The following is a 20,289-nucleotide window of genomic DNA, read 5'->3' as shown; positions in this document are numbered from 1 at the left end:
GTGTTTGACAGCATTGAGGTGCTGCAAACACTGAATCACTGTACAAAGGTGAGCCCTTGCACACAGGCTCTCCAGTGACTCCCTCCTTAGGCTAGAACAGATGGCAGCTGCAGGTGAAGTTACAGAAGCAATGTCATTGGTGAGAGGTTCCTCCAATGAGGTGGGACTACACAAACACTTCAAAACTTGTTACCTACAGAAAAGTCTAAATACATTAAAAATGATTTTCCCAACATTTTCTTGCCTCAAACTCACCAGTGTACCATTGGATCCTTCACACCACTTCTGCAACCGTCATCAATGAAGAAGCATTACAGTAGACCCACAGCACGCCACACTTACCTGGCGTAGTGTCCGGTCATCGGGAAGCCCGCAGTAGACCGGTCAAAATTGAAAAAAATCCTCTAACTGCCTGTGGACAACCTGTTAACAAGCAGTTGAGTGCCTATAATCCTCTTCCCGCCGCTAGGTGTCAGGTCCTTGCACAAATCAGGGACCCGACACCCAGGAAGATTGTTTGGAGGTGGCTTAACAACGGGTTCGGGACCCGCTGTCAATCTTTGGAATTTCGCCACCGGTTCCGCCTCCAAACCCGCCCCCCGAGCGCTGGCAAAATTCCCCCCCTAGTTTAGATAATTGGCAAAGGATTCTGTTGAAGAAACTATTCACATACATTTTAAGTAGGATTGGATTCTTCCTTAAAGCTACAACCATCACCTGTTTAAAAAAAATCAATTCAAACCACATCACATTCAAACTGAGATGTTCATTAATTTAGTAATTAGTCGAAAATAAAACAGCAGCTTCCACAAAGTAGATAAAATGGAAGATTAATTTTTTTTAACTCCATTCATAACTACAGTAGTCATGAGGGATTTTGCACTCAAAAAAAAAAAAAAGCCCATCAGGTAGATTTCTGTGCGTCAGTAACCAGGAACATTACAACTAAGATTCTGGGGGAACCTGAACCCAATGATAATGGTAAAAGAGCAGTTATCATACTTACAGATTTCCCTCTCTCCAATATCAGTGCTAGTACAGTGAAGGGGGACTGTTCAAACAAAAGTGATGTGACCAGAGAAACTATTTACCTCATCTAATTTTTTTTCTGCTGTAGATAAAGCTAGCAACGTCGATTGGTGTTCTCCCTCCCATATCATTGAGGGACAACTGCTCCTGCCGAGATAGCGCTGAATTGTGTCTAATGGGAGTGTTTAAACACCCATCATTGCGATTTCACTGAAAGTGGAAAAATTCATATTAAAGCAATAGTGGATGCGTGGTGGAGACCACATAGGGACAGTAACACAATTTACTATGTATAGCCAATGTTGTTATCGCTCCACGTTATGTACGGAACTTGGTTGGGTTATCGGGGCAGGGTCCCTTTAAGAGTCGTCGATTGTGTGATGACGTCATAGCCCTGCGACGAGGCCGAGTCCCTCAGTCCATGCGGAGAGTTAATAAAGCTAACACGCGTTTTTCTTTGCTATGAAAGTCTCGCAGTCTGTTTATTTCCAGCGACTCCTACATTGGTGACCCCGACGTGATGGCGACGAACGCCGTTTCTCTCAAATTACCGGAGTTTTGGGAACGGCAGGCTGCCGCTTGGTTCACCCAGGCCGAGGCTCAGTTTGCACTCCGAGACATCACCGCGGACGACACGAAGTATTATTACGTCATCTCTGCTCTCAGCAGCTCCACCACGACCAGAGTCGTGAGCCTGCCCCGAGGACCCCCCGGAGCACCACAAATTTGCAAAGCTGAGAACGCATCTCCTAGAGACTTTTGGACTAACTGAACCCGAGCGCGCATGCCAGCTTCTCTCTCTACCCGGGCTTGGCGACTCCAAGCCCTCTGAACTGATAGACCACATGTTAACCCTCCTGGGCAAGCACAAGCCGTGCTTCCTCTTCCGAGAACTGTTCCTACAACAGCTGCCAGGGCAGGTACGGTCGGCTTTAACCAACTCTCATTAGTGATTTCCACGCCCTGGCCAAGGAGGCCGACAAATTTTTCTCCGCCGGGCAACAGTGCTGCGCGGCCCTGCCCCCACCACCACAGCCCAATGGCGGCAGCCCCCAAGCATGTGCTTCTACCACGCGCAGTTCGGCCCCAACGCTAAGAAGTGCCGGCCCCTGTGCAGCTTTACCGCGTCAGGAAACGCGAAGGCCCACTCATTAGCTACCATGGCTGTCGGCCGTTCAGGTAGTCTGTTATTCATTACGGACACGGACTCTGGACGTAGTTTTCTCTGCGACATGGGTGCCCAGGTGAGCGTCCTGCCCGCGTCAAACATAGACATACAGGGGTGAACTACGGCCCCGCCCTCGAAGCCGCCAACGGCAGTTCCATCCGTACTTTCGGGAAACGGAGCGTGGCGCTGCGTTTTGGCGGGCAGCGTTTCGCTTGGGACTTTGTTACAGCGAAAGTGTCCACCCCCCTCCTCGGCGCTGACTTCCTCTGCGCCAATGGCCTTTTGGTGGACGTCAAGAACCGACGTCTCGTCAACGCCGAGACTTTCAGTTCGCTCAGTGGTTCCAGCACGACAAAGTTGGCCAGCACACTCTCTGCCTCCGACGAGTTTTCCCGGACTTCACAAAGCCCACTTTCTCGTCCGCCGCCACCAAGCACGGGGTATAACACCACATCCCGACCACTGGTCCGCCTGTCTACACCCCGACCCGGGGAAACTCGCCATCGCTAAAGCAGAGTTCGACACAATGGCGCGCCTCGGCATCATTCGCCAGTCGAACAGGCCGTGGGCCTCGCCCCTCCACATCGCACCGAAACCAGGCAGCAGTTGGTGCCCGTGCGGCGATTACCGGCGCCTGAACGACGCTACAACCGCTACCCGATTCCACACATCCAGGACTTTTCCGCCAACCTGGCCGGGAAAGTTGTTTTTTCTAAAGTGGACCTCGTTCGGGGTTACCACCATGTCCTCGTTTGGCCACAGGACGTCCCGAAAACTGCGGTGATCACCCCGTTCGGGCTGTTCAAATTCCTCCGTATGCCATTTGATCTCAAAAACGCCGCTCAGGCTTTTCAATGACTAATCGACACCGTGTTACGGGACCTGCCATTCCTGTTCGTCTACCTGGACGACATTCTCATCGCCAGTGCCTCCAGGATGGAGCATGTGTGCCACCTCCGGACTCTCTTCGAACGCCTCAGCCAGCATGGCCTAATCGTCAATCAGGCCAAGTGCCAGTTCAGGCTGTCCTCTATCGACTTTCTTGGGCACCGCATCACGAAGGACAGGGTGGTGCCACTGCCGTCGAAAGTGGAGGCAGTGAAGAATTTTCCGCGACCCCTCACCGTGAGGGCCCTGCAGGAGTTTTTGGGCATGGTGAACTTTGATCATCGCTTAGTTCCCCGGGCAGCCCAGCTTAAGCGGCCCCTTTATGAGGCCCTCAAAGGCAAGCCCGCCAAGCTCGCTGTCAACTGGTCTGAAGAGATGGCCAATTCTTTTACGGACACGAAAAGGGCCCTGGCTAACGCGGCTATGCTGGCGCATCCGTTGCCCGATGCGCCGATCGCTCTCACCACTGACGCTTCAGACTATGCGGTCGGCGCCGTCCACAAACAGTGGGTCAACGGCACCTGGCAGCTGCTCGCCTTCTTCAGCCGGCAGCTCCGCCCCAACGAGTGGAAGTACAGCACCTTCAATCGCGAGCTTCTCGGCCTCTACCTCGCCGTCTGACACTTCTGTTTCCTGCTGGAGGCCCGCCCGTTCACGGCGTTCGTGAACCACAAGCCGTTGACCTTCGCCATGGCCAAAGTTTCCGAGCCGTGGTCGGCCCATCAGCAGCGCCAGCTTTCCTTCATCTCAGAGTTCACGACGGACATCCAGCATGTGGCTGGGAAAAACAACCCTGTTGTCGACTGTCTCTCCCGGGCCGTCGCCAGCGCCGTAAACCTCGGCATCGACTACACCCGCATGGCTGCCGACCAGGCCTCCGACCCGGACGTTCGGGCCTACAGGACGGCTGTCACGGGCCTTCAGTTAGCGGACGTCGCGTTCGACGATACTGGCACCACGTGAGATGTCTCCGCTGGGCAGCCACGCCCCGTCGTGTGGAAGACGGCAGGTTTTCGATGCCATCCATAGCCTTTCCCACCCGGGCAGGAAGCAGTCACAGAAGCTGGTGGCGGCTAAGTTAGTCTGGCATGGGCTCAAGAAGGAAGTTTGTGACTGGGCCAATACCTGCGTGGTATGCCAGCGCTCGAAAGTGCATCGCCATACTAAGGCCCCGTTGGCGCCTTTTGCGGTGCCCGAGAGGTGGTTCGACCATGTTAACGTGGACCTGATGGGGCCCCTGCCGCCCTCCCGCGGGTTCACCCACCTCCTCACGATGGTCGACAGAACCACCCGATAGCTGGAAGCCGTCCCACTGTCGTCAATAACATCCGCTGATGTGGCTCGGGCGTTCATCAACACTTGGGGCGCCGAACCGGGCAACCCATCTAACGTCTCCGCCGACCGGGGACCCCAGTTCATGTCGAAGCTCTGGAACGCTGTCGCCCAAGGCCTCGGGTTGAGACTCCACCGCACATCACCCTCAGGCTAATAGGCTGTGCGAACAGTTTCATCGCTCCATGAAGGCCGCGCTCCGGGCCAGCCTCCGGGACGACAGTTGGATCGACAGACTCCTGTGGGTCATGCTGGGACTCAGGACCACCCCCAAGGAGGACCTCCAGTCCTTGTCCACCGAGCTCGTCTACGGGTTCCCGGGGATTTTGTCCACAACGCCACAGACCCTTGGTCCGCAGCCCGTCAGCGGTTCGCCCTCCTGGACAACGCCAAGGTTTTCGGGCCGGTGCCCACGTTGCAGCACGGTCTCCCTCAGTCCCACGTTCCGCCCGACCTTCGTGCGGCAGAGTACGTTTTCATCCGCCACAACGCCCACCGGGGACCTCTTCACCCACCCTACGACAGACCATTCCGCATCCTGGAAGCCGGAGACAAGGCCTTCGTGGTAGATGTCGGCGGTAAGCCGGACTACATTTCCGTGGACCGTCTTAAGCCGGCCCACCTGGATCTGGACCGACCCGTTGGGTTGGCTCAGCCCCCGCGGTGGGGCCGACCTCCAGCTTCTGCACCCTCAGTCCACCACAGAGTGCCCAGGGACCCTCCTGCGACACCCCAGTCCCCGACCCGGACTTAAGGCGCTGTTTCGGCCGTGTGATCCGGGCCCCTCAACGACTGACATTGCCAGTCCTAGTGAATTCTGGGGGGAATGTATGTGGAGGAGACCACATAGGGACAGTAACACAATTCACTATGTATAGCCAATGTTGTTATCGCTCCACGTTATGTATGGAACTTGATTGGGTTATCGGGGCAGAGTCCCTTTAAGAGTAGTCGATTGTGTGATGACGTCATAGCCCTGCGACGAGGCCGAGTCCCTCAGTCCATGCGGAGAGTTAATAAAGCTAACACGCGTTTTTCTTTGCTGCTATGAAAGTCTCGCATGTAATGATATCAGCAAATAGTGATGTTATTTGCCTGTTTGATTATCATGCCTTACCAGCATAGTTGCATATGTATTGATTACTTATGCCTGACCAGCAGAGGTCATGTGACAGAGACAAGCAGTTTGGTTTAGTTTCAGTTTCGTTCTAGATGCATCACTAGCATCGTGTCTCCTGTAAAGCTGTATAAAGAGTTGAACAGACATTCTCTTTCATAAATGTCTCGTCATTGAACCCAAAAAGAAATCAATACATGGTGTCAGAAGTGATTGAAAGAGATGAAGAGAAAAAATCTGAAGTTAAATCAGCTCTCCACAAATTAGCAAGCCAAAAGAGCACATCGTTGCTTACCATTGGAGAATAGCTAACTAAGTGAAAAATGGTAGGTTTACACCCACCGGCGACGCTTCAGTTGACAGGTAATGTGGCTGAAAATTGGAGGAGATTCAAACAACGTTTAGAGTTGTATTTAGCGGCAATCGGAGCGGACGAGAAAAGTAATAAAAAGAAATCATCACTGTTCTTACATGTCGTGGGTGATGAAGCGCTGGAGGTGTATAATAACTTCACATTCGCTGCTGATGGAGACAAAATGAAACTAGATAAAATAATGGAACAGTTTGAGGCCTGCTGCATACCTAAATGTAACGTGACGTTTGAGAGGCACAGATTTTTCACATGTGTACAGAAAACGGGCGAGACTATTGATCAGTATGTGACTGAACTGAGAAACAGAAGCAAATCGTGTGAATTTGGGGGACTGACAGACTCGCTGATAAGACAGACTGGTGTGTGGTATTCCAGATAATGGTCTAAGGGAAAGACTGCTAAGAGAGCAAGATCTAGACCTGGGAAAAGCCATAGCACTGTGTAGGGCTACAGAGACTGTGAAGTTGCAGGCAAAGGAGCTGTTCAGTGACAATAGCTGCAACGTGGATGCAGTGAGAATGAACGGATACAAACCGTTTAACAAAAAGAGCGCCAATGTGAAAAAAGAGGCGTGGCCAGCGAACGAAAATGAAAAGGGACAATCGAAAGTCATGTAGTCGATGCGGTACACAGCATCCACCAAGAAAGTGTCCAGCATATGGTAAAACATGCAATAGTTGCAACAAAAACAACCATTATGCCCGTTGCTGTAAGAACCAAGCGCAACAAAGCAAGGTCCATACAGTAGATGAAAGCGAGATAGAGGAGTTCAATGTAGATGTTGTGTCTGAAAACAAAGAGGAGGAGACTGGATGTTGACACTAAAAGTGAATGACATACATATTCCATTTAAATTGGATACTGGAGCACAAGTTAATGTGATATCAGAGACTGATTTTAAGAAAATTAGACCCAGACCAGATACATGGAATCAAAGTGAAAGTGACAGGATACTCAGGTACTGAAATACCAGTGAAAGGAAGATGCATTGTCAAAGTAACACACAAGGACAGAGAGCACACGCTAGCATTAATCGTGGTGCCAAAGGATGTGCAAGCCATACTAGGTTTAAAAGCCTGAGAGACTGAACCTGGTAAAGAGAGTCCTCGTTGTGGAAAGCGAAGGAGAGACAGTCTATGATGAACTCATGAAAGAGTACAAAGACCTATTTAAGGGTCTAGGCTGCATTCCAGGAGAACACACGATCAGAGTAGATAAAAGTATGACACCGGCCATACATCCATGCAGAAAAGTTCCGTTTGCTCTTCAAAAGCAACTGAAGGCAGAGTTGGACAGGATGGAAAGCCTGAACGTGATTCAAAAGATAGATGAGCCAACTGAGTGGGTGAGTTCCCTCGTCGTAGTGGACAAAAAGAATGGAAAGCTCAGAATTTGCCTGGATCCAAGAGATCTAAACAGAGCAATAAAGAGAGAGCACTTCAAGCTTCCTACACGTGAGGAAATCATGGCACAGTTTGCAAATGCAAAGTATTTCAGCAAGTTAGATGCATCATCAGGATTTTGGCAGATGAAATTGGACGAAGCAAGTTCAAGACTGCCAAATGGACTGTTGAACGTGCACAGATACAGATTCCTAAGGTTACCATTTGGCATTGCCTTAGCTCCTGAAGTGTATCACAAAACTATTCATATGATCTATGAGCACCTGGAGGGAGTTGATACATCAATGGATGACATCATAGTATGGGGAACCACGAGAACTGAGCATGACGAGAGACTGAAAAAAGTGCTGGAAGCAACAAGGAAAACAAACCTGAAGCTAAAGAGAGAGAAATGCCAGCTCGGGGTGACAGAACTGACTTCGTGGGAGATATCCTTAGCAGTGAGGGCATCAGACCAGATCCCAGAAAGGTGTCCGCCATTGAGAATATGCCAAAGCCACAATGCAAAAAGGACGTGCAGAGGTTTAATGGAATGATCAACTACATGGGTAAATTCATATCCAACCTCTCAGAAAAGATGGCGCCACTGAGAAGACTAACTGAAAAGAACATAGAATGGGAATGGAATCATGAGCATGAGAAGTCATGGAGCGATCTAAAGAAACTGCTCAGAGGAACCAGTTCTGAGGTTTTATGACCCAGCGAGACCCATCAAGATATCATCAGATGCATCACAGAGTGGGCTCGGTGCCGTTCTTCTGCAACAATATGACTACTGGCAACCTATTGCATATGCATCGCGCTCAATGACAGACGCGGAGACGCGATATGCTCAAATAGAAAAGGAGCTGCTCAGCATCACATACGCCTGTGAAAGATTTCACCAGTTTGTGGCAGGACAAGCAATCAGTGTAGAGACTGACCATAAGTCCTTGATTGCATTGTTCCAAAAGCCACTAAATAGCTGTCCGCTTAGAATACAAAGAATGATGATCAGGCTGCAACGCTATACACTGAATGTTGCGTACACACCGGGTAAGCTGATGTATACAGCAGACACGTTGTCCAGAGCTGTAGACCCAAGTGAGCCCGCAAACACCACAATGGATGAAAAAGTGAACGCCTACGTGGACATGATCACAAGTGCACTGCCCATAGCAGATGCAAAAATGGAGCTCATAAAGACTGAGACAAACAAAGCTGAAACAATGAGACAACTGAGGAAAAGCATCTTGGATGGATGGCCCAACATGAAGCAAGACTGCTCACCTGACATGGCAGAGTACTGGAACTGCAGGGCAGAACTATCAGTGGTCAAAGACATCATCTACAAAGGAAGTAAAATAGTTATCCCAAAGAGTCTGAGAAAAGAGATGTTAAAAAAGATCCATGGAGGACATCTGGGAATCGAAAAGTGTAAGAAAAGAGCACGAGGGGTGATGTACTGGCCACGAATCAACCAAGATGTGACAAATGAGGTGTCAAACTGCACAATATGCCTGAAATATCAAGCAAGCAATCCGGTAGAACCACTAAAGCCACACCCAGCGCCAGACAGACCTTACCAGAAGGTAGGCGCTGACCTATTCGTAGGTCAAGGGAAGGACTATCTTGTAGTAACAGACTATTACTCCCTGTATCCAGAGGTTTGTAGACTGTACACTACCACTGCAGATGCTGTGATAACATGTATGAAAGCCATATTCTCCAGACATGGCGTGGCAAGCGAGGTCTTCACAGACAACGGACCTCAGTTTTACAATGCAAGTTTCCGACACTTTGCCAAAGAGTGGGACTTTGTCCACACAATGTCAAGTCCTCACTATCCACAGTCCAATGGACTAGTGGAAAAATCAGTCCAGACAGTGAAAAGACTGATGTACAAGGCAAAAGACAGTGGAACTGACTTCTACCAAAGCATGCTTGTATACCGCACAACGCCGCTCGAGTGTGGTATGTCACCAGCCCAACTCCTGATGGGACGTCTGCTAAGGTCAAACCTACCCATCCCGGAGAACCTCCTGAAAACAAAAGAGGGGGAGAAAGTGAGGAAGTTCAAAGAACAGAAAGAAAAGCAAAAGTACTACTATGACAGAGGAACACAAAACCTACCTGAACTCCACACTGGTGACCAAGTAAGGTTCAAAGACAAAACAAACACATGGACTCAGAAGGGAACTGTCCAGAGGTGAAGTTCAACCAAGATCATACACCATTCAGACAGATGAGGGTGCTGTTGTGAGAAGAAATCATCGGGATCTTCTCATGGGACCAGCCACAGCAGGTCAAGAGACTGATACTGTTGAACAACCTGATCACACAGCTGAGAACCAATCATCTGAGGCAACAACTCAGATTCAAGAACAATCAATCAGAAAATCCTCAAGACACGTGAAGCCTCCTGAGAGACTCATTGAGCAAATTTAAGGACTATTGTTATAGAAGGAAGTAATGTTATCTTATTCTTTCTTCAAGTTCTAGTGTATTTACATATTTCATGTGAACACACAAAGCAAGGTTAAAAAACCTTGATAATGATAATGTTAATGTAAGTTCATTAAGTGTTAGTTAAAATGCAGATTAATACAAAGAAAACATGTTAGTTAAAAGTAAAATACTTTTGTTTTAAGAAAGGGAGATGTAATGATATCAGCAAATAGTGATGTTATTTGCCTGTTTGATTATCATGCCTTACCAGCATAGTTGCATGTATTGATTACTTATGCCTGACCAGAGGTCATGTGACAGAGACAAGCAGTTTGGTTTAGTTTCAGTTTCGTTCTAGATGCATCACTAGCATCGTGTCTCCTGTAAAGCTATATAAAGAGTTGAACAGACTTTAGATTAAAAGACATTCTCTTTCATAAATGTCTCATCATTGAACCCAAAAAGAAGTCAATACATCGCAGTCTGTTTATTTCCAGTGACTCCTACAGATGTAATAATTATGTATACAGAGTTACACCAATAAGTACAGAAAGCGAGGAGGTGCATGAGTGACAGTTGCATGTAACAATGTTGAACTGGCTGATTAGTAGATATCACATCATGAGGTTCTGCAGTCTACTCTAGGTTGTCTGGGGGGGGGGGGGGGAAAGGAAGAAAGCGAGAGCGAGAGATCGATCTGCTGTGCACCATACCTAAAACTGACTATCCTTCTTACAGAATACATTTATACATAGCACACAGGAAATCTTACTGCTCCCTTCCCATTCCCTCTCTCTCTCTCTTTCCCCCCCCCCCCCCCAAACAAGCACAATTTTTTTTAATGAATTTAAAAAACATATGGGTCCCATCATCTTCAGGGTAGTTTTTAAACTCATTTACTTACAAAAGACACCAGCTGACTCTGGACATAAAATGAGAAAACAATTGAAGCTTTTCAACCCCAAAGACTTTCTTCACCTTCAAACATATAAACTGAGCTCAGATTCTCCCCAACTTAATTTCCTGAGGGAAATGTATAACCAACATGTAGAACTAACAAAATCAGCAAGTTACCTTCGAGTCAAAAAGAAATGTTAATCTACACTATTCAACCGGGACCCATTACATTCCACAGCTTCAGGTTACTTCAACAGAACCGTAAACCACCATTGTTCAACATCTAATTGGAGTCTTTAAATAATCTGTTGTATGAACACCTGGTTAATCAATACAGCATTAACTGCTTTTCAGTGAAGTATTTCTCATTATTACCCTGTCCATTGTTACGGGAATGGGAAGAGAAGAGCAGAGCAAATGGAAAGAAAAAGGCTCCATTGATGAGGGTTTCCATTTTTTGTACTTTTGCCCTCATGTTCTACAGCCACAGCTACTATTTGTGCTTAAGAGCTGGATCACAGCACTCAAATGTTTCCCCCCACCCCGCCTCTATGGAAAAAGTTCTGCAACTCACTCATCATTTCAAGTCCCAGAACCATCATTTGGAGAAGCCTGTATTTACTCCGATCATCCTGCAGGATGGAAAATAACCAAAAAGAAAGGAATTCTCGTGAATTTTCCTCTCCTCCCTCCCCCACCCCAAATAAAAATTGGGCAGCGGAGAGAAGTGCAATTACTGGCAAATGGGAAAACATGATACAGGCCACAAGTACAACATTTATTTCACTTGTACATTTAATGGATTCCTGTGCATGCACACTAGATATTATACATTTGTAAATCAGCGTAATAATGGTAAAACCCAGTATTGATATTTCCAGTGAATTTGTACAAGGTTGAAAACCGAAAGCATGAACCCTCCACATTGGTTGGGTTATTAGAGAAGTTGGATCATTAAAAATTGGGGGCAAAAAAACCACACACCTTAGTAGAGCCCTTTCCCAAGGTTACATTGGAATTAGAATACATACATTACTGTTGGGCATCATCATCTCTCATCGACAGCAACCCTAAATTATAGAATGCCTCCAACTTCTGGTACTAAAATGATTTTAATTACCAATTGCAATTAAAACTTGGAAAAGTTTATCTACTCATTGGCCTAGAAATTCGGTGGGCTGCGCCACCAGTTAGCGCCTAAAGAGGGCACTCAGTGGCTTTAGCGCCACTGGCCACGCCTCCCGTGATATTTAGCTGGGGCGCTAATGGCGGCGTTAGCCTGTTGCGCTGCGCCGCCACCGATGACGTCATCGGTGTGCGCTACCGCCCCGATCTCTCTATATTCGGTGGCGCCCGCCTCTGTAGCGCCGTTCGCAAATCGCACCCGGTTCACGGGGCCTACCTGTGGCGGCAGTGGCGCAAATTAAGGTGGAGGTGCGGGGCGGCCGTTTTTTCGGCGGCCGCCTGCCAGCACCTCCGCCCCCGGCCTCCTGATCTCCCCCCGTGGCAGTGCCAGCTGTTTTCCAAGAGCCCGGCACTTCTCGGTGCCGGGCTCTTTTGCCGGCACTCGTGATCTCCGCTCGCGCTGGTGCAAGCCCCTCCCCCTTAAGAATGGGAGGAAGGCCTGCAGTACCGCAGCGCGCCGTGCCGCAGCGTGTGGCGCTGCAGCACGTTGCGCTGCGATATTCAGTTTCAGCGCCCTAAGAGGGACGCGGAGCACCTCGAGCCTTGCCCCGTGTCCCTCTTGGGGCGTTCAAGCTGAATTTCCGGCGGTCGCAACTGCCCGCTGTGCTAATTCCAGCGCCCAAGCGAGCTTGGCGCCCCGTTTGTGACTCCACCGAATTTCTCCCCCATTGCATTTTTAAAATGATGCAAAAGCACAACAAATGCTTCTCAATTATCTTAAGAATATTTGAAACTGGAGATGAATATGCACAATGAACAAAACACAAAACTAGACTTTCCTTAGAATACAAGAACCATAATCAGTGCTCTAAAATATCAAATTAGCTCATAGGAAATATGGATATACACACATTCTGCTGCATTTGATATTAGGCTATACATACCCAACATAGAGAAGGCATTCCGAGTTCTTTCAAGATCTGCATCATCCATTTCATCAATATAAATGTCACCTCCTTGATTAACATAGAAGTAATTCTTGGCACTGCCTGGAAGACAATGAATAAGTCAAACTTATGGACGAAGTAACTGAATGACAAGCTGTGAAAGTTAAACACTACAATAACCTCCTCCCCCGTTTCAGTAGTCTCGCTCATGTTGACAGTAGTGCCTCGAAAAACAATGGCTCACCAGCAGGTGGCAACCACAATCCCATCATTTCACCCGGATCTGTCTCGTGACATTTCCTCTTTCTCACCCAATACCTTCTGTTTAAGCAACAAAGAAAGCACAGCAATGGATAAAGTTAGGAATTTGAGCAACAGCAGGAATAAAAATTCCCAGATTGTCAGATTTCACATTTTCTGGTGATAATCATGCTCTGTCCCATACATATAGAATTTCTCTGCATGGCTTGGTGGAGGCAAAACTTTATTGGTCATGATTACTTATGACACACTCAAGCACATATACCATTACATAAAAATGATGCCACATTAAGGATACAAATTACAGGTCAAATAACACCTCAACTCTTGCTCCAAAGGGGAGGACATCCCAACACCATGCTTTCTGGACTCAATGACGACTGTTTGAAAAAGAGGGCATTAAAAAGGTATAGGAAATCAAGAGCGAGATTGAACTAGACAATTCATGGAGAAAAATATTGGACACGACTGGATAGGTCAAGTTACCGGTTTCTGTGTTGTGATTCTATGACCCTGCGTCCCAAATTGCAATACATTAGCGCCAAGTATAATAGAAGAAATCAGGATAGAAGTGATACTTAAACAATTTATCACTTAACTATTGGTTAAAGGGACATGAAAGGGGAAGAAATTACAGCAAATGGCCTGAAATTATTTAGGAAAAGACTGAAGTCAATTGTGGCAGGGTCATATCAATCATTAATCTTTAGTGGACTCTCAAGACAAACACAAAGGTTACTCGGCTGTTACTGCGAGTTGCAGGCAGGTCTGCTCAGCAACTCTGCTTCTACTGCCTCCATAATGAAGTGGGAGCACAGCAGTAGACAAAGCAGCAATTCTTTAATAATCTAACGTCAGAGGTAGTTCTCACTTCTTGTAAAAATGTGGTTTTATATAGACATGTGTATACTGAAATACAAAGGATAACAGCCAAAGTGTAGAACTACAATCCAGTATACTCGATGACTACTTAATAAATATGTATCAATTTACATTAATGCTTCATGTGCCTCATGATAAGTACTTACCAAGTTCCAATTCAGAAAATTCAGACAGATTAGCCGAGGCACAGAGCTGATAGAATATATGATAATTCCTCTCCGCCGCCGCCTGAGAAATAAAGCAATATTGCAAAATTAAAACATTATAGATGCAAGTCAAATCTTGAGAACCATAATGGCAGAAAGCAAAAAAGAATAAAAAAGCCCAAGAGACAGTGAGCACATGGTGTCAAAAAGGATCATGAGAGCATACAGGGGCTAGCCCAAGACAGAACACATGACCATGTGGGATGGAGTGAGCAGCAAGAGTCTATATTTGGGACTAAAGCAGGAAGTTCTGAACTAGTGGGAACTCAGGAGAATACAGGTTTAGACTTTGGAACAGGTCTTGGGCAGAAGAGCACAGGTCACACTGAGCAGTGTGGCAGAGGCAGGCACAATGAGCAACAAAGTAAGCAGCTTGGGGCTGCTGTTGGGAGGTCCTGGCATAAACTGAACAACAAACCAGCCAGATGTTTCAAGGAAGGATGCAGTTTTCAGGTAACTTAATAGTTACTTGAGCCAATCAGAAAAATGGGACAAATGATTGTCATGCAACAGATTATATGCAATACTTTTAATTAGATGAACAAATGATGTTTCAGGTTGGTCACTGGAGATAAATTAACATATCAAACAGCAATCTGTTGCAGAAAAAGGTACTTGGAGAAGGAATTACACAATTTTAGCTAGCCCTACACTAGGAGATCCTTGGAGAAATGTGCATTTAATATATTAATCTGTAAACAGTCTAGATAATGTGCATTGCACACTTTTAGAATAGGAGGCTCTCACTAACCTTGGAAAAGTAAAAAAGACATTTGCACAAATAGGAAAGGGACGTACTTTGGGACCAACATTCTCTCTATTACTATTACCCATTATAAATGAATCACTTCCTAAAGTTTTGTTCCATAATCACAAACTAACCAAATTTTTAATATAAAAACATATGTTTGGTACCCATATTAATAAAGGTTTTTAATAGGAGACTCGCAGCAAGGCAGGAGATGATACTAACACAACATTTTAAAGAAGCATAAAATGAAGATTTATGCTGTGCAGAGAGCTGTCCAGCAGAGTCAAAGATGGTGCACTGAAAGTATCTACACCATGTTAAAATTCTACCATGTCATCAGGCCCTATAAAATATGCATTTATTGGCTGCATTTAAAAGGTTATACTAACTTTTCTGCTGGTTGTAAAATCACAAGGTCAGTTATCCAGAATGGGAAAAATAAAGCACAATTCTGATGGATTATACATAAAGCACACAGGAAACACGTAAAATGTCTACATTTAAAGCAGTAACTCACACCCAGTAGGGAAAAGCATCAAGAAATCAGGGGGTCTAAAATTTGATTGAGAGATCTAGACCAGGAGCAGAGAGAGCTTACCATGCCAGCCAGCAGACTGCTTGCAAGCATGAACATACCAACAAGCTTCAAACCAGAGCCTCCTTCCCCTTCAGAAAGGGATCTATTGCCAGACTATAGATCATAGATCAGATAACAGCACACAGTGCACTCAAATTAAATTGAATTTTTCTTTTGCTTGAAAAAATTGAACTATCCAGTAGTTTGAATTAAGCTATTTAAACTGCACTGCAGGCAATTTTTATTCAAACGGAATTTGAATTAAACAGCTCAAGTTATTACTGTATAGGTGGGTTTTAAAGCCCAAAGTATTTCTGCCTGCATAGCAAATCAGCTATTTATTTAAAGGGGGCAGGCAATTCAAATCAGCATCAAAAAAGGTGATCTGAAATTATGAAGTTATGAATTAATACAAACCTCGTGTGCATCTTAATTTCCATTTTAGATTTGAGATGATACACATTCCTAATACTGAATAATTAGACTTTAAAAAATGGCCTCTTTCCAGATCCATGTTTGTGTGCGAGGCACTGTCCAATACATCTATAGGAATTGTTGGCAGAGGAAAAAAGGCTCAAGGATCTGCAAAGCTACTCTTCAATTAATTGGTCATAAAAATATACGTTACTCCATTTGTACAACTGGGCTATGCAAAGGTTCAAAAAATTAAGACTATAGCAAAAATAAAAAGTCAAAACAAGATAACGTTCAGCTGACTGACCAATTTACATAGTGAATTCAGTCAGTACTGTTTAACACTGCAGCCTGGAATTTAACAGAGTTTCAGAAAAAGAGACATTGACCTAAATATTAGCTTGGATCATCGTTAAATGCGGTTCAGTCAAGATTTTGAGGTGACTTGAAAAATACCGAGATCCCAATTTTCAGCATTTTGATTTTTAAAGCCATCTAGCGGGCTGATAACAGTCGTGGCATATAAGGCCAACCCTCCGTTCTGAGCTTCCAATATCAGCCAAGTTGCTATGGGAAGCTGAAATAACACAAGACTTCTGCTGAGGTGTTTTTTTTTGCCAGGGGTAGGGGGTATTATCTCAAACACCCAAGATGTTTACATTTGCGCACTTTATATCCCTCCAATCGATTCCCTGTACTTTAAAGAGGACACCTTCTCCAACATGGAGGGGGAAATTATCCAATACCAGGCCCAGGGGAACGTGTTGATCTGTGGGGACCTCAATTCAAGAACGGGCGAAGAACCAGACTTCACCAATAATCAGGGAAACAATTACATTTTCGGGAATAACCACTTTGACATCCCTTCCCTTCCATACAGGCATAACTGCGACAAGCAGTCAAATACCAACGGAAAACAGCTACTACAGCTCTGTCGAAACCTGGGTCTGTACATTGTCAATGGTAGGTTCATAGGAGACCTCCTAGGAAGATCGACCTATTGCTCACCTCTTGGCTGCAGCACAGTAGACTATATGATTACAGACTTAGACCCATCCTCTTTCAGAGCATTCACAGTCAAACCACAAACAACACTGTCAGATCACAGTCAAATTACTATGTTCCTCAAAAAGACAGAAACAAACAACATAGAAACACAACCCAGTAAACTGTACAACACCAAAAAATCGTACAGATGGGCCAAAAACGACACGGAAAAATACCAGAAAACAATTAGCAATGCATCAACTCAAGCTCTCTTAGACACCTTTCTGGATAACATATACACTCACAATAAAGAAGGCGTAAACCGGGCAGTTAGTAAACTAAACAATATTTTTGATAATTTGGCAACAAATGCAAACTTGAAAGCTCGCAAGAACAAACCCAAAACAAAAAACTATGAAAAATGGTTTGACCGAGATTGCCATAACATGAGGAAAAAACTTAGAAAAATATCAAACCAAAAACACAGACATCCAGAAAACGAGGAACTACGCCTTACTTATTGTCAGACACTAACACAATACAGAAACACACTCAGAACCAAAAAAGAGCAATATATTAAGAATACACTCAGCTCCATGGAGGAATCCATTGATTCCAATTGTTTCTGGGAAAACTTGAAAACACTACACAAAAAACAACACGACGATTTGGCCATTCAAAATGGGGACACATGGGTAAACCACTTTGAAAAATTATACCAGAAAAACACACTAAGACCAGAGCAACACCAAATATGCAAAAAACTGGAAAAGCTAGAAATGGCCATAAAAGATAACCAAAACCCGCTGGACGCCATAATAACAGAAAAAGAACTTCTTGAAAAACTCAAGGACCTGCGGCCAGGAAAAGCCTGCGGGACAGACGGCATACTAAACGAGATGATTAAACACACAGACAACAAAATGAAACTGGCTATCCTAAAACTCTTCAACTTGGTTCTGAGTGTCGGTTATTTCCCTGATATCTGGAACAAAGGACTCATAACGCCCATATACAAAAGTGGGGACAAAATCGACCCAAACAACTATCGAGGCATCTGTGTAAACAGTAACCTGGGGAAGGTATTCTGTAGCATCATAAACAAAAGACTTATAAACTTCCTTGAGGAGCACAATGTCTTGAGTAAAAGCCAAATTGGATTCCTGCCAAACTATAGAACATCCGATCATATCTTCACCCTACAGACCCTAATTGACAAACACGTTCACCATAACAAAAGCAAAATCTACACATGCTTTATAGATTTCCAGAAGGCTTTCGACTCCATCTGGCATGACGGTTTATTCCTGAAACTTATCGAAAGTGGGGTCGGAGGGAAAACATATGATGTAATTAAATCAATGTATACAAACAACAAATGTGCAGTTAAAATTGGAGACAAACAAAATACTTCCCACAGGGGCGGGGGGTGACGCAGGGCTCGCCAATCTCACCGACACTCTTTAATATTTACATAAATGGATTGGCAAAACTACTTGAACAATCTACAGCACCCGGCCTCACCCTATATGAATCCAAGGTTAAATTCCTCCTCTATGCAGACGACCTGGTTCTGCTGTCACCTACTAAAGAGGGGCCACAGCAAAACCTGGACCTGCTGGAGTCGTACTGCCAGACTTGGGCCCTGACAATAAATCCCCAAAAAACCAAAGTCCTTGTGTTCCAGCAAAGATCCAAACATCAGGGACCCAAAATAAATTTCACAGTAGGAACAACCAAAATTGAACAAACCACTAACTACACATACTTGGGCTTAAAAATCAGTTCTACGGGAAACTTCAAACTGGCTGTGAATGAACTGAAAGAGAAAGCAAGAAGGGCTTTCTATGCCATCAAAAAATCAATCCAAATAGAAAGCCCAATTAGCATTTGGCTCAAAATTTTCAAATCAGTAATTGAACCAATTGCACTCTATGGCAGTGAGGTATGGGGACCGCTAACTCAACAAGAATTTGCAAAATGGGACAAACACCCAATTGAGAGCCTACATGCAGAATTCTGTAAAAGTATCCTCCGGACTCAAAGGAAAACAGTAAACAATGCATGCAGGGCGGAACTAGGCCAATATCCATTAATAATCACTATCCAAAAAAGAGCCACCAAATTTTGGAATCACCTACAAATGAGCAATCCCCAATGCTATCACTACGACGCCCTGAAATGCCAAGAGCTGACCATAAAGAAGAATACCCTCAGTCAACTAGTCCTGGGACTCAGTGAAGTAACTACTAACAATACTAACAATAACCAGCCCCAGGACAGTGACAGGGTAACACAAAGAATTCGACCCAACACAATCGTCGCTAAGCAAAAGGAAAAATATCTGACATATTGGGCAGAAACAACAAAAACCCAAAGCAAACTCAATTGCTACTTGGCCCTAAACAGACAATACAACATAGCTGATTACCTGACCATGGTAAAGGATAACAAACTGAGAAGAACCTTGACAAGGTACAGACTTAGCGAACATAGCCTAGCGATCGAAAAAGGCAGACACAGGCAGACCAGGCTGCCAAGAGAGGACAGGATATGCTCTCACTGCAGTCAGGGAGTGGTGGAGACAGAGATGCACTTCCTCACAGCTTGTGGAAAATATCAGGGCATCAGGGAGAATTTCTACCAAAAATTCTCACAAATATGCCCTGATTTCAGAAATCTGAATGACAACCAAAAACTCCCATTCCTACTGGGAGAGGAGAGAAGCTGTATAACACTGGCGGCACACTATGTTACAGCTTGCCATGAACAGAGGGACAACCAGTAAACTAAGAAAAGAATATATATAAACAATGCGAATGTATATTTATACACTCAGGGATATACCTGTTTATACAATGTATGAATAGAACTGCGTTTATGTGCTAAACCATAAATGTATTTTGATGCTTTGGCAACATAAGATGTAACTTATCATGCCAATAAAGTGATTTGAATTGTGAATTGTGAATTGGGTAAGGGAGAAAGATATTAAAAAAGAGAATGTCATCACTTTTCCAACCTAGTTTACAGACATGGCAACAGATTGCCTATCTTTCCTTTTCAATGCAGTTGATGTGTGACCCAAAGAGAAATAGAAATGAATGTGAAAGGAAGAAAATGCCTATTGAGGTCATACACCAGCAATAGTGAGCAGGATAGTAGCAGACTTCAGGAGGACAGTCAGACTGGTGAAATGGGCAGACATTTGGCTGATGCAATTTATTGCTGGTAAGTGTGAAGTGATGCACTTAGAGAGGCAGTGTAATCTAAATGGTGCTATTTTGAGGGGGGGGGGATATTCACAAATCTTTGAAGGTGGCAGGACAAGGTGATAAGGCACTTAATATGGGATAACAACAGAAAATGCTGGAAAAACTCAGGTGGTCAGGCAACATCCGTGGAGAGAAATTTGAGTTGACGTTTCGGGTCGAACCCTTCTTCAAAACTTAATATGGGATACTTGGCTTTGCAAATAGGGGCATTGAATGCAAAAATAAGGAAG

At 45.1% G+C, this 20,289-nt stretch overlaps 1 protein-coding gene across 1 annotated transcript in view; it reads right to left on the bottom strand.

The window, feature by feature from the left end:
* LOC147108173 (unconventional myosin-Vb-like) overlaps positions 1-20,289 on the bottom strand; it is a 196,481-nt gene that overhangs the window by 136,479 nt on the left and 39,713 nt on the right. The window contains exons 7-8 of the mRNA XM_086004704.1: positions 13,996-14,077; positions 12,704-12,808 (exon numbers count right to left, since the gene is read on the bottom strand). Of these exons, the coding sequence (XP_085860830.1) occupies positions 12,704-12,808; positions 13,996-14,077 (187 nt within the window). The remainder of the gene's footprint in view (positions 1-12,703; positions 12,809-13,995; positions 14,078-20,289) is intronic.

This window comes from Somniosus microcephalus, chromosome 13, assembly GCF_052327205.1.
Source record: "Somniosus microcephalus isolate GS21.2 chromosome 13, FLI_Smic_1.0, whole genome shotgun sequence".
NCBI lineage: Eukaryota > Metazoa > Chordata > Chondrichthyes > Squaliformes > Somniosidae > Somniosus > Somniosus microcephalus.
This window is presented reverse-complemented; position numbering and strand designations above follow the sequence as displayed.